General features: G+C 38.0%; 1 protein-coding gene across 1 annotated transcript in view; it reads right to left on the bottom strand.

The window, feature by feature from the left end:
* SPAG6 (sperm associated antigen 6) overlaps window positions 1-17,443 on the bottom strand; it is a 60,634-nt gene that overhangs the window by 21,785 nt on the left and 21,406 nt on the right. The window contains exons 4-7 of the mRNA XM_089533353.1: window positions 16,719-16,902; window positions 10,005-10,210; window positions 8,685-8,858; window positions 1,161-1,313 (exon numbers count right to left, since the gene is read on the bottom strand). Of these exons, the coding sequence (XP_089389479.1) occupies window positions 1,161-1,313; window positions 8,685-8,858; window positions 10,005-10,210; window positions 16,719-16,902 (717 nt within the window). The remainder of the gene's footprint in view (window positions 1-1,160; window positions 1,314-8,684; window positions 8,859-10,004; window positions 10,211-16,718; window positions 16,903-17,443) is intronic.

Genomic DNA, 17,443 nt, shown 5'->3' with positions numbered 1-17,443 from the left:
TGGCCAAGATAAAAGGAAATAAAGACAGCAGCTGCTGGAAATGTAAACAACCTAATGCATCTTATTATCATATGTGGTGGCAGTGTCCCGAAGCGACTAAATTCTGGAAATTGATACATGCTAAAATGCAAGATATTTTGCAAATCGAATTCGAACTAAACCCTAAACTATATCTATTGAATATTATGGAAGATGTAAAAGTAAAATTAAATCAAGATGAAAGAGGAGTTGTTCTGTACTTGGTCACAGCAGCTCGCCTTACATTTGCTAGACACTGGAATGTATTAAGCACAGATCTACTTGAAGATTGGATTATGAAAGTATTTGATTTATCTATAATGGATAAATTGACAATGGTTATAAATGGAAAAACGGAACAACATTTCCAAAGGAAATGGGAAAAGGTCAACAGATTATGGGATTGAAATCCCCAGATTTAAGACAAAAGGCTATAGTTTGGGCGGAACTTATTTCTCTATCTATATCTACTTTATTATGTCTGTCAATTGACTATATATTGTATATATAATAATATAGACGAAATGCGAATTTCGGACTCTCTTCAAGCCAGGTTTTTTTTGTTTGGTGGGGGGAGGGAACCCAGGTTCCTCATACCCCCAACACCAGGTTGTTTCTGTTTTGTTATGCTTAAACCAGTTTTCTCCCACGAATGTGTAGGACTACACCAACATTAAGTAACAAAATACAATTCAGATGTTATGGCTGCTAGCTTAAATAATAATTGTTCTTTTAAAAGTTCTCTGTTAAAGCAAGTTGTTTTGGCTAAACTTATGTCAACTGAAGGATCTGATTATGAATTGTATGTCTTACACTGTGAAATAAAGTAATTAAAAAAATCATCATGATTAGTAGCCATTGATAGATCTAACCTCCATAAATTCTAACACTCTTATAAAGCAAACCAAGCTGGTAGTCACCATAATATTCTGTGAAAGTGAATTCTACTATTAAAATATGCTCTGTGCAAGGTACTACTTCATTTTATCTGTAATGGATTTCCTCCAATTCAACTTCAGCTTCAACTGAATTCTAATATTATAAGAGAGTGAGAAAAGTTTTTCACCATTCACCCCATGCATGCTTGCATAATCTTCTCACAATACCATGATGACTGCAATTATCAGGAACCAAGAACTGACCTTGGAGATTATCACTGCCATGGCAAGGTTCTCCGAATGAGCTGCCACGTAGCCCAGCATCATGATCCCTGGGAGTCTAACATTTCCTTTGCAGCTGCCAACGCAGTCAATGACAGCAGCAACTCCTCCTGCATTTACTATAAGTTGTGAAAGCTAAAAGGAGATAAACCAGAAGGGTTAAGAGATGCTACAGTTTCAACAAAGTATCAGATTGTATGGTCAAGCAGTCTTTTGCCAAGTCGCTCCCCTCCCCCATTGCTGGTACACATTGAAATGAGCTAATCCAATTATTCACATATAACTGAACTGAAAAAAGACCCTTGTGGTTAATCAGCCCTGCTATATGCTGAACAGATGTTTACAGGTACATACTAATTAGAAAAGCATAATGCAATGCAATCTTCTTCTTCTTCCGAGGTGCTAATGTGAATCCATTTCTACTTACTACTCATTACTACAAAGCACTGGATTCAGTGACTCTGGTCTGCGCAGCAATTTTAAAACCCATAAGAACCGCCCCATTTGTTTCTGCAGAAGGAGCAGTGCTACACACACACAGTGCTACACTGTGTATGTGTATGCCAATCTCTGTGATCACTATAGATACAGTACAAATGGATTATGAAGTACAGCACAGATCACTATCATCTGTAGAGTCTATAGGCAGACAGATGTACCTATCCATATTAAGAACCAAATCAATTCATCCGTCTTTCTAGTTCAGTACTATACAAACCTATTGGCACTGGCTGTATAGGGTTAGAAACACATGTTCTCCCTGAATTTATGTGCCTACACTGAAAACTGAACCTGGGATATTCTGTATGCAAACCACATATAGTATGAGTGAACTCACAGAAAAAATAAGCATTATTCTTCCAAAAACAAGAGGGACATACTTAAACTGACTACAGTGATAATCACTCGCTGAGATTCAGAGACAAGAGGGGAGCATTTAAATTGGAAGGGTTCTGCATCATTAGTGCTGCAAGGTATCTGATTTTCCTGGCTCCTTGTGATTGGGTGGGCTTTATCATATATGTTTGTGAGCATGTAAGTAGTGGCAGAAGGTGGTATTTTGTTCAGTGCAAAGACCTGTATTAGAACTTGATTCTTTGACCATCAGCTGAGTAAAGAAAGTGGACATGGCAAACAGGAGTGTGCAAACAGTTAAATGAACTGATTGGTTGATTATATTTGTATGTGTAGTGGAAGTAGGGTGTGATTTTAAAAGATGTACTTCAGTGGAACTGATTTAAGGGGGATATTATCTTTATTTCACTAATCTGGACAGGGGAAGTTAAGGTTGGGGAGGATTTTCCCATCAAAGGAGAAAGGATTCTAAATGTTTCGTATCTCTCCCTCTCTCTAGTTCCGGGCATATTCCTAATGGGACTCTTTGTTCCTCCACTGTCCCATTTGACTTGGCAATATTCTTGCAGTATTTAATCCATGTCATTAAATAAAATCACACTTATCATGGACTCTGGAACAGATGGGGGAAGGGCTTGAGTCTCTCCTAAGACCAGGCTGGGGGGGAATGAGCTCTCCATCCAGATTCTTATGTAGTTGAGCTTCCTTAGGAATTGCCAATTAGAAATGTACTAAATGCTCAAGCACTATTAAGACAGCTGTAGTCACTGAGCCCTCCTATGGATAATTAAGGCTTCCTGCAGTCTGTCCTATGCAGAATTACTTCAAGGTAAGCTACACTGAACCCTTGTGGACACTGAACTGGCAAGAGGGCTTATATTTAAGAATATTTCAGTGATAATGAATGGGGAAAGTATTTTGACCTTCTCTTGAAAGTACCTGCAAATAGGCAAAATTAATAAGTACCCACCTACCAATATCAAGGCCTCCCTTTAAAAACAGTTCTGGGGTCCTTGTGGCTCATCCACAACTGTAGTCAAATAACCTGAATTAACATTATAACTGGGTAAGATTTTGAAATTGTTCACGGCATCGGAATAGTTTAAGATTGTCCATATTTGGCTCATTCATCAATCAAAGTGGAGACTGAAGCCAATAAATCAAAAGAGGATTTCACCTTAGAAGGACAAATATGAAGGAATAAGATCCAGAAGTGTAAAGATATCTCATTAAATACTAAAGATAGGATTGCCCATGCTATTATATTTCCCATTTCTATGCATGATTGTGCAAGCTAAACAGTGAAGAAAGCTAATAGCATGAGAATCAACTCATTTGGGTTGTGGTGCTGGAGAAGAGTTCTGCAAATACCATGGAATGCTAAAAAGTCCAATCCTAGAGCAAATCAGGCCCAAACTCTCCCTAAAAGTAAAAATGACTAAACTGAGGTTGTTGCATTTTGGCCATCTCATGAAAAGAAAGGACTCACTAGAAAAGATAACAATGCTTGATAATACTGAGAGCAATAGAAAAAAGAGGAAGACCATATACAAGATGCATAGATTCAGAGAAGCCACAGCCATGAATCTGCAAGAGCTGAGCAGGGCGGCTGCTTATAGGGTGGCTTGGAGCACTCTCATTCATAGGGTTACCATAGGTCAAAGTCAATTTTAAGGCAGTTAGCAACAACAACTAGGTAAACTGAGAAGGCCAGAACTAATCCAGCTCTGTCTGCCCAGATACTCAGTGTAGAACCAATTTAGATAAGGTCATGAAGAAGAACTGTTGCCCTATTCTGTAGGACTGATCTTTGTCACTGGGAAACCACTTGACCTTGGGCTATACTGAACATCAGCTGGTGTTGAGCCACAGAGAAAGACTGCAGATGATGCCAGTGGACTGTCAATCCTGCAGCCTCTCTTAGAGGGCTAGAGCAAAGGCTGTTTTTCAAGTGGAGTTCTAGAGGAACTGAGAACTATGATCTCCACCAAAGCAGCCTCTAGGTTACCTCCAGACTTCATGGCATCCATGAACATCATGGAGTCAACTCAAGTTATCAAGGGCTCAACACACAGAAGAGGACATCCCCTCAACTGGTCTTTATGTCAAGTGGTGACGGGGTGGTCTCAAGATGAAAAAAAATCACTCCCCGCTGAAATAATCATACCACTTCCTAGCAGTATTTGGACTATCACAGGTAACTTCCCCTGAAGTGAAGGCCATATCCAGATGACCTAAGTTATTGACAACAACATGTATGAGAGGCTAACAATATACTAACATCTAACATTGTGAGCCTCTGTGGGTCCCTTTCTGTGAGAAAGGCAGCATAAAAATGAAACTAACTAACATCATGCTACTGAGCTAGTGTCAAGGTTTGATGTATATAACAACCTAAAAGCACAAGAACAAGGTTCTGCTTTCTCCTTTGCCCATTCTCCTTTGCCCAATGACATTGTTCAGCAGTACAAGCCTAACAGTGCAACATGTTGTTCACCTTTTGTCTATTAATAACAGGGAATATGTCTATTATGGAATTCCCTACTAATTTTTATTAAGCAAGTCACTGTTCGGTATCCTTTGCTTGTTCAAAACATTTCTTTTCATGCAAGTTTTCTCTGAACTGTGACCTAGGTGTAGGTTTTCACAATTGTTTTAAATACTGGTTACTCTCTAATCTAATTTACTGCATTATATTAGATCTGTATTGTTCACTGCTTGGATATTTAAGAGTTTAAAATTTGATAAAACAAAGTTGGATGAGGTTTCTTTACCTCTAATCCAATTGCCACGTAACACTGATCTTTTTTTTTTACTTCTTCCCATTCTGCCATATCTCAAAGGCTCACATTTAGCCCAGAGAGAACCAAAAGAAAAATTATCCAATAGTAATCTTTGATGGAAAAGATTTTCTATAACTTGTCTTTAATCAAAATGGAAACTGCAATCAAAAAATCAGAAGAAGACTAAGACTTGGAAGGGTAGCAATGAAGGAACTATGTACAACTGACAGGTATAAGCTATACACCAAAGTCAGAAAACCGAAGTCAGAAACATCTATGTCACTACATGGACAGCAAAGAAAGCTGACAAGAAATAACTAACACATCTGAAACATAATCCTGGGATGAAAGTTCTATGGATGCCAAGGACTACCAAAAGAAAGAAACCAACAAACAAATCTCAGAGCAAATTAAGCCGGAACTTTTATTGCAAGCCCCAATGATTAAACTGAGGCTTTCATACTTTGGACGTATTACAAGATTGTATGACTAACTGGAAAAGAAGATAATGTTCAACAAAACTGAAGACAGTAAGAAAAGAGGAAAGCCACATTACAGATAGATTGATTCAATAAAGAAAGCCATGGACCTAAATTTATAAGACCAGAACAAGGCAGTTGATGAAGTTTTAAAGGTCTCCCATTCATGTGTGCTTCATGTTGTTTGTTATCTCACGTTAACCTCATGATTTTCATAGGGTTTTCTTAGGCAAGGAATACTCAGAAGTGGTTTTGTCAGTTCTTTCCTCTGAAATATAGCCTACAGTACCTGGCAGTGGTTGGTGATCTCCCCTCCAAGTAATCTGGTGCCTTTAGGGTATTTATGCCAGTCTCCTGGTCATGGGGTCAACAAAAATAAAAACATGGGAAATAATAATAAAGCAATCTTGGTGTTTAAAGTTATCCCAATTAGAAAGTATGACAGTACTTTCATATACTTTTTCATTCCCTGGATTTGACATGTACTGTATCTGAGGGAAGGAAAAAGGACAAGAGCCAGTAAAAATGTGCCTTCTACACACAAACAGAATATTCAGTTTTAATTTATCATGGTTGTATTCTATGAAGGAATTCAATATAACAGAGTTTGAACACAGGGTAAAAAAATATAATTGAACTACATGTGGAATTATCTCATAGTTATCTGGAACTGTATAAGTTTGAACTTTTTAAGAAAAAAATATTTTGAAATGTTCTTGGAAGACAGCTGGAAGCTACTAATGGCTTTGCATCAGCAGTACAATGCATGTCCACCAGTTACGTTCTACAAAAGCAGAGCACTCTAGTTGCTGATGAATATGAAGAATTCATATAACATAAAGAAATGATATTGATGGAAGTGTGTCTTCTTGCTTAGCCCTCAGTTTATTAAAAACATAAAAATCACCTTGAAATCCATAGCACCTGTGTGCCAGACTGTAGTGTTAATGTATTTTGAAAATAAGCCTTTCCAAGATTTCACAAAGCACCTAACAAGTGCTGTATCCTAACACTGTGAAGAAGCCTTCCAAGAAACATCACCTGCTTCCATATGCTAATATCACAGACCCTTTTCTGAATGACCCTGCTTTTCTGGCTATTAAAGTGAAAGGGCTTTCTCACCAGTATTGCCCTAACTATGGAAAGCTCTCCCCAGGGAAGTTCAACTACAGAGAAAGCATCTGTTTTGAGAGTACTCAGGGTAGCACTATCCTGCTAGCCTCTTCCCATATAATCTTATCAGAGGACCATGGTGTGGTGATGATGTAGTAATGAAAGGATGAGAAGTGCCAGGTGAGGCATCAAGACCCAGAAGCATTAAAGAAAAATTAAGTCACCATGTTGGAAACAACCTGACTGTAACAACAAGATGGGAGCTATGGCCACCATATCAAACTCTTCTCTTCTGACTGTCAAGCCACTAGATTTTTTAAAGATAGTTTTTGTCCATTAAATAATTCAAAAAACAAAACAAAACAAAAAAACAGAGGCCCACTTCAGCAGTTGTGGGCCACAGCACTTATTCCACCATGACAGTTACCACTGTTGGGTCTCCTTATCTGGCACCTACTTTAAATTCATTTCAGCACCTGCCAAAAGCCTATTTCTCCAGTCTTTCAATGCAGTTTGATCTGTTTTATCTTGGATTGGTTTGTTTTGCTCATAACGGTTGTAACCTTCAATGCGTTCTTTATTTATTTTTAATTGGAATTATTTGTGTTTACTGTAAGTCATGCTAGGCATTATTTTGAAAGAGTACCATAGAAATCCCTCAGATTAATAAATCTGCTCTTTAATCCTGCTGTATAACCAAGAAGCACAGTCACTAAAGATGGTTTGGAACTTTTCACATCCCAGTCAGGAGGCTTGTGGTTCAAGCCACCAGGTCTCCAACTACATTTGGGGGGTTCACACAGAATGTGCACCGATTTAATTTTGAACAAGATCTGCTAGCTTGATAAATAAGTGTAAAATAGGACATCTAATACTGTAAGACACCCATTTACACTGTCCCTTGAAGAGCAAATTAACAAGATTCCCTCAAGATCAAATCCTATATTCAAGAAGAGGCCCGATGGGAGATATATCCTTGCATTGGAGTGCAATACCAGATTCATCTACAGAGACTGCTGCAGCCTGCAATTCAACCAGCACTTCCTCCTCCTTCCACCACCCCTTCTTTCTCCTCTTCCCCCCCCCCTCCACCGCTTCAAATGCAAGAGCTTTTAGACTCTGAGCGAGGACTCCTGTGGAGATTGTGCTCTGTGGCACAAAGGAAGTTTTGACTACAGGGAGGATTCCCCAAATCCTCCTTCCTCCCCCCAGCCCCCACAGCATCAGAGCTGCTAAAATAGCACTTCTCACATTATCCTTGTGATATTTTGGGGGGGGGCATTGTCCCTAAAGCCCCAGAGCACCTGAAATAATGAGAATATCGGATTTCGGTGTGGGATCTGTGGCTTAAATTAATAAAAAGCTCTCAATAATTAGACCCTGGTGTGCTCTAAATGTTCATGCACAACAAGAAAGGGAGGGCATTCCCTCTTTTCACCTCATTCTTTTAACACTCTGTAACCTCGACCTAGTTGATTATTTTTAACACTTTTTTAAAAAAGCCTAATTTTATAGTAATTGGAGATGTTTTGTGTCAGCTTTTAAGGTCCTACAATATTTTTAGATGAAGGGTAAGGAATCATGCCCTGAATCTCTCTGTATTTGACCCATAGAGCCACACATTTACTTCAGAAGTCTATGGCAGACAATCATGTGGTGCATAATTTGATTTATTTAGTTTAGTGGCGGTGGATGAGTATGACTCAGTTATCAGTTTTTTACTAGTAAAGTATGTGTTTTTTTAAAGAATTACAAACCACTCACCATTTTGAAGGATTCATTGGGCAGGGAAACTTCATGTTGGTGGGAGAACAACAATCAAATACATTGTGAAACAGGCATAAAGCCAGTTATTTAAAAAGTGGATGAGGAACAGAACACATTACTGTATGTTTTATTACTATATGTGGTATTACTGTATGCTGCATTATTAGTGCGTTACTGTTTGCAGTCTAATAATATGTGCACTTCATTCATGCAGATATTGCCTTCCATACACTATCCACTGATTCCCAATTGTTAAATATACCTTCCACACTGAAACCCGCCAACAAGGAAAGCTGATTTTTCCCATTTCTGTACTCCTTATTTGTATTCCAAGCACATCCAATAACAGCAACAAACATTTCCTTTTTTCTTCTTTGCACCAATGAAAATTCCACAGAGCTTTTCACTTTGCCTAATGACAGAATAATACCGGGGATTTTTTTTTGCACATTTATTTAAAGCATAAACACTAATAACATGACCTTGTATTTGCATTCTCAAGGTTTTACCTCAGGCGTATGCCTTGCTATCTCTCTAATTAGAGTTGCAGCATTTTTCTTGACATATTCATCGGAGTCCTTCAGGCATGTGAGTACAACAGGGAAAATTTCTGCTTCAACCACCATTTCTGCCAGATCCACAGAATGCTTTGCTATCTGGCTGAGAGCTGATAGCACCTGACGCTGGTAAATAGGAATGATTGTTTTATAAATGGCTTGTTAGGCAAACACTTTACAAGTACACAGGCACATGTATGCACAGCAATCAAGAAAAGGGAGAAAACATCCCTCCAACTGGGATAACACTTCACAGTCCTCCTAATTTAATGGAGGGGGGGGGGACAATCCAAAAGCTTCTTCCCAATAAACATGAACACACTTACTTTGAAGACAGTCCCATTAAATTCAACAGAACTACTTCTGAGAAAATGCAATAAAGATTCACAAAATGTACTTATTCTACAAGCAATTCAGAGCAGAAGGCAAGACATGCAGCTTTAAAAGTACTACACAACTCTTTAAGAGTACTGTATTACACGTTAAATCATTGTTTCTTTATTTTTAGTTACAAAATCCCCATCAGCTGTTCTCATTTAAATTTTAATATTTGAAATAGATGTTTAAAAGAATGCTACATTAATTAAATATGTATGTGGAAAATGCCATTTGCTGTTAATTGTTACAAAATGTCAAAGACAAAAAGAGTTGCATTACTAAAAAATAAATACTGTGTACTAGTAATATACATACTATGTTATGACTTACTATAGACAGATGATGGAAAATTTAAAAGTTGTAAAACACACATATATAATACATTATTCTAAATGCACAGACTTGTATGCAGACCCTAAGCTAACTTACTAGGAAGTGAGTATCACTGAAATAAATGGACCTACTTCCAAATAAATATGTTTAGGAATGAGGAATTGCTCATTTGAGTACACCCAAAAATAAGATTTCAAAACTATAAATTATAAATATTTGACCCATTAAAACTGTGTTACAAAGGTTTCAGATATAAAGAAGATACGATAGTTTAGACAAGTTCTTTAAATAATTACTACAGATATCTGCCACTACACACCATTGTCAAGAAACTGAATAATCCCAACAATTAAATACAAATGCACTCATTCCCTTTCCACACATTATTTCCACTGTGTACATAGGAGTCACATCTGAGGTAACCCCATATCCCCTTTGTTACCAACAGTTCATTCAGCAATGTGTATTTGGGGATAAGAGCTTTCCTCAATATCCAGTCATAATTGGATTCTAGTTTTATTCCATGGGACAGCAGGAGGAAAAAAGTAGTTTGAAAAGTACCTTCAGTTTGGCATCAGGGTTGAGGATCATCTGAGCCAAGTGAGCAATTGCCCCCGCATCCACGACGGTCTGTGCTAACTCTGGAGAATGCTTTGAAACATCACTGAGCGCAGAAGCAGCAATCCTTCTCAAAGAGATCTCTGGCTCCTGGATACACAATACTAAGAGAGGAATGGCTCCAGCATCCACCACAGCCTGTGACAGTTCTGTTGGTCCAATGAAAGTAATTAAGTGAGTATGGGTGACTGACCCTTGTACAAGCCATTTTTCACCCTGACAGATACAGGAGGAGGGGGAGAGGAGAGTGTGTACTTCAGTGCCTTGACATCTGCATTTCAAATCAGCCCTCCTGGTTTCATGAACCATGTGGACCAATCCTCAGCTGAAAAGAATGGAGGTCAATAGATGGACCCCCATTTACATGTACACATTTGAGATAGATTAGGCTGAAATGGCTTGCTACTTTCGCTCTTTGTGTGTGTGTGTGTGCTTGTGCATTTAAAAAGAGTAAGCAGATGTCAGCTGTTTAAGCCCTGACTGTTGTGCACTGATCAATAGGCAAGCAGTTTTTGCACATCTAACAATAAAGAAAAGCCAAAATACCAAAATGCATCTCCTTCTCCCGCAAAGCTAATTGAGATGGCACTTTATCCCATTCATATGAGAAACAAAAAGTATGATACCTCAAATACATGAATGTTTGGTTCTGTTACTATATAGGCTCAATATATTCTACTGAAAATCTAGTTTACTGATTTTGGACTTAAAGAATCATTCCAATTTAAAAAAAACAGCATATTTCTCATTTGTGAACTAGCAATCATAATATTGCCCTACATTAAATCATTGCACTGGATCATGCCATTCACCAATTGCTTGCATCGTAATCCAAGGAACCACAATTAACTGATACAGCCAATGTACTGTTATAGCAGAAATTCATTACCCTCCCTTCATATATTTGTCATTAGCTTCAGTAGTGAAGTAGAAAATTAAGGGATAGCAAATGCAAGAATTACAGAAAGGGCTATTTTGGGAGATGATGAAAAATGAACACAAACCGCATTAATTTCAAAGAGGCTATTATAGTTTCTTAAATAAGGTTCTGTTAGATCTTCTCCTTGTTATGCACATATTCACTTATCTTTAACATTTAACCTGCCCTACACTGCCATGGCAACAAATAGCTGTTGTAATTCAAGGGCCTAACTTTGATTTTGCATTTACAGTCCATCAATCAAAGCCTTCTGTAGAAATTTCTTAATCACAGCATTACAACTTCAAATTCCCATTGTATACTTAAATGCTTACTCATGTCATAAGATATATATAGTGTTAAAAAGCATTTCATCCATAGTAAATCAATTGCAATTTTTGCAACTGATGCAAACATAACATTTTTTAAAAAGCTGTTGGGGCATATATAATCACTCTGACAAAATTCTCTTAAACTTAATAAACTAGATGAAATGCCAAATACTATTGTACTGTATTTAGGATTGTAGCTAAGTTGTGCTTTGTTAATGTGATCTCTTCTCCAAACCCATCTTTTATACAATGTTCCAGATTTTAACAAAGGCATGCACTACATTCACTGTCTGTAGGCACACAGCAACAACATCATAATAACTGACTACAGATACTTGGATATTTCCCAAAAAAATGCAATAGATAATGTGATTTATTTGTAATTTAAGCTTCATGGAAAAAAGTTAAATCCTGTTTGGAAACTAATTTTACCAAGAAAAAGGAGAAAAAACACTAAATGAAATAATTAAAATGAACAATCCAAAAAAAAAATGTGAAAAAACTCATTAGCTAATAGGCCAGAACATTTGCATGATTTATTACTCTCCCATTCTATCATTTTGTTGTTACATACTATTAGGTTGTATCTCTAGAGATGTCTGAATTCCTTCCATCTCCCAAATCAAGCTGGATTGTGGATAATACTACAATTAGCATGATCCCCTTCTATAATACAAAATTAAACCTTTAAACACATCCAGTACCTTCTCCTTACTTTTTCACATTTCAAGAATATCATCATGAATTTTCCAACATGTACTCAGTTTAAGTATGTATTCATTCATTTTTGCATCCTCAGAAAAAAAATGCTTGTTTTACACAGTTTATCCCATCCCAGAAACAGCTCCCCAGCTCCTGTCTTAATATAAACAATCTGAATTAAGATCAAAAGAGATTATAGCCCCTCTCAAAAATAACTTTTAAAAGAGAACCAGGCAAAGGGAATGAATTCCCAAATGAGAACAAAGGCACAGGAAGATTTTGCTCAAAGAATGATAGGTTTAAATAAAGGGAGAAGCTGAGAGACCTGTGTGAGAAATGATGCAGTAAAAAAACATAATACAAATCAGATTGTATAATTCCCTCTCATAGCAAACTTGGGTGATCAAGTGCCTCACAGGTTTTTGGAAACAAAACAGGATCACCCAAAGGTATGGTGGTGACTTACATGTACTAAAGGAACTTGTGAGGTATGTAGAAGTGTATACATTAGTAAATGATGAGAGAGAGATTAAAAGCAAAGTGTGCTGACAAGATCTGTGAGCTTCCAGAATGTACAGAACCATGAGATACCAGTCAAGGATGAAAAATAAAACAAAAGAAATTGGAAGGAGAAGCAGGAGATGAGGCAATGAACTGCTCTAATTCCAAAGTGTTTATACATAGGATTCCAGCAGATGGGGAATTAGGTTTGTTTGTTTGTTTTTCATTTGTATGACATCTTCCTCCCAGAAAAAGACCCAAAGGTGGCTCGCAAATAAAAACATTTTAAAAACTATACAGTAACATTTTTAAAACAATTAAAACCATCTAAAATTAACAATTAAAATCATCTAACTAAAAAAGTATAAAATTACATAAAAATGTACAAAAGTTAAACAGCACAACTAAAGCAACACCTCATTTAAATGCCACCCTGACATAATTATATATTACAAGCCTGCTTGAATAGAAATGGCTTACCTTGCCAGCAAAAAGAAAGCAGCAAGGGGGCCATCTTAACCTGCTGCAGAAGAGCATTCCTGAGTGTGGGAGCAGCCACTGAGAAGACTCTCTTTTGTGTCCTCACCAAGTGAGCCTGTGATGGTGGCAGTACTAAAAGAAAATCTTCCCCTGAAGACCTTCATGATCTTGCAGGTTCATGATCTTGCAGGAGATAAGGTTCTTCAAATAATCTGGACCTGAGCTGTCTAGAGCTTTATAGGTCATGACCAGCACTTTGAATTGTGGTCAGAAACAAACCAGGGGCATAATTTTATTTTATTTTGAAAAAGGGCAACACATTCCATAATTTTTTTAAAAAAACTCTCTCCTTGTATAAGGAGAAAGGAAATGAATATTTTTGCCATTTCCACTCTCTAGTCTAGAACTTTGCTGTTGTGTGCTTTCAAGTCATTTCTGACTTCTGGTGACCCTAAGGCGAAGTTATCACAGAGTTTTCTGGAGCTGAGGGTGTGTCACTCACACAAGGTCAACCAGTCAGTTTCCATAGCTGTGCTCGGGAGTGAACCCTGATTTCCAGAGTAGTAGTCCAACGCTGAAATCTCTACACCACTCTGCTGCTCGAACCTTACCATCCACTATGCAAATGCTCAGCTCTGAGGTTTGACACTGAAAAGGCCTCAAGATAATGACAAGAAATGATCCTTTCCCCCCTCTTCCTTTCTCCTGAACACACCCCAAACCTTGAATTGTATTAAAATGTTCCTGGTCCCAGACTTGCTGAAGCCCTGAACACAAGCATTCCTCAGGGCTGGAGGAATAGATTGCAATGTTCTGTTACAGATGCCACACATTTTATTGCATTAACAAAACTTGCCATCTTGAACTGAGTTTCCACTTTGCTTGCTAAATCAACAATAGGTCAGGAGGTTAGGAATTACAGACTAAGCCAGCCTAGGTGCACACACCAACCACTTAACACCCATTGTGAAGGTTTTCCTTTGAACTCCAAGATGTGCCTCATTGACCACTGGGATTTCCAGAGTCACCAGCTGCAGCTGATCAGATTTCAGTTAGCCTTCGTGATTTGTTACCTGTGACCCACTCTGCATACTGACTGCCCATTGTTAATTGGAGCACTTCAAACAAGTATTTTGTGACCAGCTCTGTCCCAAATTTTGATATCATTTAAAATCAAAGACTGTCATCCCTAGGAAAGGGAGGATTTGGCTGTGTGATCAATTTTGTCTGCAGTGTATTATTGTTTCCATGGACACAAGTCCTCTACGTGTCTGAATCTACAATTGCTTCATGAGGAGAGAAGAAACACTGGTCTGTAAAATCATGTTCTGGTAATTTACACACACGCTGTAACAAGTACTTTGTCCTGTCTCCCAGTCTTTACTGTCTGAACCAGGATGGTATGCAAGACAGAAAAGGTTTTATTTTATTTTCCTGGATTTGTGTTCTGTTTATCCCAAATTAACCTATTTTTAATAAGTAATTCATGTTACCTCTTATTTAGTAGCTTTGATATACCACAAAAGCTTCCTTTCATTTGGAAAACAGATTACTTCCAGTAGGATTTGAAAGATATGGGCAGGAAAGTATTGCTCTATATACTATAATTTGGAGTGTTTATCTGTTACAATAAATGTTTTACATGCCTGATCACTGAATCACGAAATTTAGTGTATTATCTATCAGGACCAAACCAAAGACAACTATAAGAGTTTGGAGGACCAAATCCAGCAATTATTTCAGATACCTCTAAAATCTGTCTAGTAGCTGTAGCAAGGGCAGCCTTCAAACAGGTTAGGCTCATATACAAAACCATGCCCATTTTCTGTTGAGGTCAGACCTGGCCTTTGTAACATATGCCTTAGTTACATATAGACTGCATTATCTAATCTTTCCTATAACTTAAAGATTAGCTGAACTTTTAAAATCATATCTTCTATAGTATAATTTATAGTGTATCCTCTGTGCTACAATTTAAAGTGATAAAAAATTATCAAAGAAAAATAATCAATATCAGCACAGGCAATACCCAAGAAAATTACCTTATCACACATACATTTAAAATTGCTTTCAACATTCTGGTCTGTCAATGTGTTTAAAAGCAAATGGGCAAAGCAGCCTAATCCAAAGTAGTACCTCAAATGTCAATACAGTATATGATTGTTTGACATCTGTTACCATATTCAACTATAAGATATATATGTCAACCAGGGATAGGCACCATGGTGTTCTCCAGATGTTTTAGATTATGAATCCCATCAGCCACAACTGATAGTCTCAACTGTTGAGATTATGGTCATATAGTACAAAATGTCTATTTGACACCATGTTGCCTATCCTTGATCAGTACTATGGCCATACTAGTAGCCAAGAAATTACTGTAACAATCAACACTGCCCCCAATGTGTAAATTACAAAGAGGGTAGGGGACTCTATACTGTCCACCCTCCAAATACATGTCCATGCCATATGCAGATTCCAGTTTATGCAGATGGCAAGAGACAAAATGGTGCATGTGCACTGCAGCGTGCAGGAATGCACTGCTATTCAATTAAATGGGATACCAGCATATGCAGAATTTGCCTTACGCAAATTAGTGGGGGTCCAGATCAGATCCCCGGGTATAGCAAGGGAGGACTGTACTTTAGGTGACAGCCTCCTTAGCTGGTATCTATTAAAAAATTAAATAGGAAAGCTGTGATTTGGGTATGAGTGCAAGAGTCAAGGCGCAGTGGCTTATGGATTTGCCTGAAGACACCACTTATTCTAAGAGGGTGAATTCTTTCCAACACGGCTCACCAGAAGCTTCCCTTTAACCTCAACTCCTCCCCAAAGCCCCTCCACAGTCCCCACTACTGCCAATCAGAGATAATAAAGATTCAGTCCTCTCTTCTGTGCCAACACTCCTTCAGCCAGTACTTGGCTAGGCAGGATGGCATGCAATCTCATATGCAGAAAAAATAATGACATTCAGAAATCTGGGCCTACCACTGATACTATCCAAGCCATGGAGGTTTCTCATTTTAGTTCCATAAATCTGATGTAACTATTCATTTATGTAGTTTTTTTTCAGCATTCAAAGAATTTCACATATATCAACACAGTAACTTTAGAACACCCTTGTAAAATTCAACAGAATTTTATTGTCGTGTGCCTTCAAGTCATTTATGACTTGTGGCAACTGTAAGGTGAACCTATCATGGTATTTCCTTGGCAAGATTTCCTCAGAAGGATTTTTGCTTTTGCCTAAGAAAATGTGACTCACTCAGGGTCACCCAGTGCTTTTCCATGGCCAAGCAGACATTTAAACACCAGTCACAGTCCAATGCTTAAACCACTACACCTCACTGGCTCTTGCCCTAAAATTAAACTCAAGATTCCTTGTTCTTCTCTACTACTATCACTTCTGATATATGCCATCCCATGAAGTCACCTGTTTCTTTGGTGGTAAAAGAGCAGATACCATTATACTTCTCCATTGCATGTATCATGTTGCTGTTGTGTGCCTTCAACTTGTTTCTGACTTATGATGACCCGATGGTGGCCCTATCACAGGTTTCCTCAGTGTGTGACTTACCCAAGGTCACCCAGTGGTTTCCACAGCTGAGCGGGGAATTGAACCCTGGTCTCCAGGATTGGATGCTCAAACCACTACAGCATGCAGGCTCTCTCCTAGTATCAGTTAATACTACATGGATTTTAAAATATTAGGGATAGTGTTACCTGCATTGTGTCTTGCTATGTAGCCAAGAGCCCAGGATGCAGCCTCTTTTACACCAGGATCAAAATCTTCCAAGCAAATCACCAGGGTATCTAGTGCTCCACAGTCAACTATAGCTTGGGCTAGCTGAGGAGAATGTTTTCCAACTGCTCTTAATACGAATGCAGCTGCTTTCTTATAGAAACGCTATAAAAGTAAAGGTAGAACAAATTAAGTTATTCAAAGAAATGGGGCTAAAAGCCAGAAAATAAATTAATGCACTAAATATATTTTATACAAATTAAGGTGTTTATTTCTATTACACTAGATAACTAGTTGAGGGACACATTACACACTTTTCACTGTGAAATTTTTCAACGTTTTGAGAGGTCTCTGAATAAACATTCAACTTGAAGATTACAAAACAGATTTATGGATTTCCTAGCAGACTAGGAAGAAGTAGTTCTGTCCTATACGCCAGTCAGCAAGTGCCCAAGAGAGCGTGGTTGAGTGCAAGAACTGTCAGGTAATTAGTCCAGACCAGCTCAGTCACAGGTTATCTGATCAAGATGAAAAGAGATGCATGAGAGTCGGTTGGTCAAGAAGACAATGAAGCAGGTACAAAGAAATCCAGATACAAAGACAGCAATGGGTAAGCAGTCCAAGGTCATGAAAACAGGACTGCTAGAGCATACTTCCAGTCAACAGGATAAGATGGTTGTCAGCACCAAAGTTGCGAGGAAACTGC

The sequence above is a fragment of the Sceloporus occidentalis genome, unplaced genomic scaffold (assembly GCF_023333645.1).
Source record: "Sceloporus occidentalis isolate IW3139 unplaced genomic scaffold, rSceOcc1.0.p SCAF_7, whole genome shotgun sequence".
Taxonomy (NCBI): domain Eukaryota; kingdom Metazoa; phylum Chordata; class Lepidosauria; order Squamata; family Phrynosomatidae; genus Sceloporus; species Sceloporus occidentalis.
Note: the sequence above shows the minus strand (reverse complement) of the source record. Positions and strands in the feature narration are given on the sequence as shown.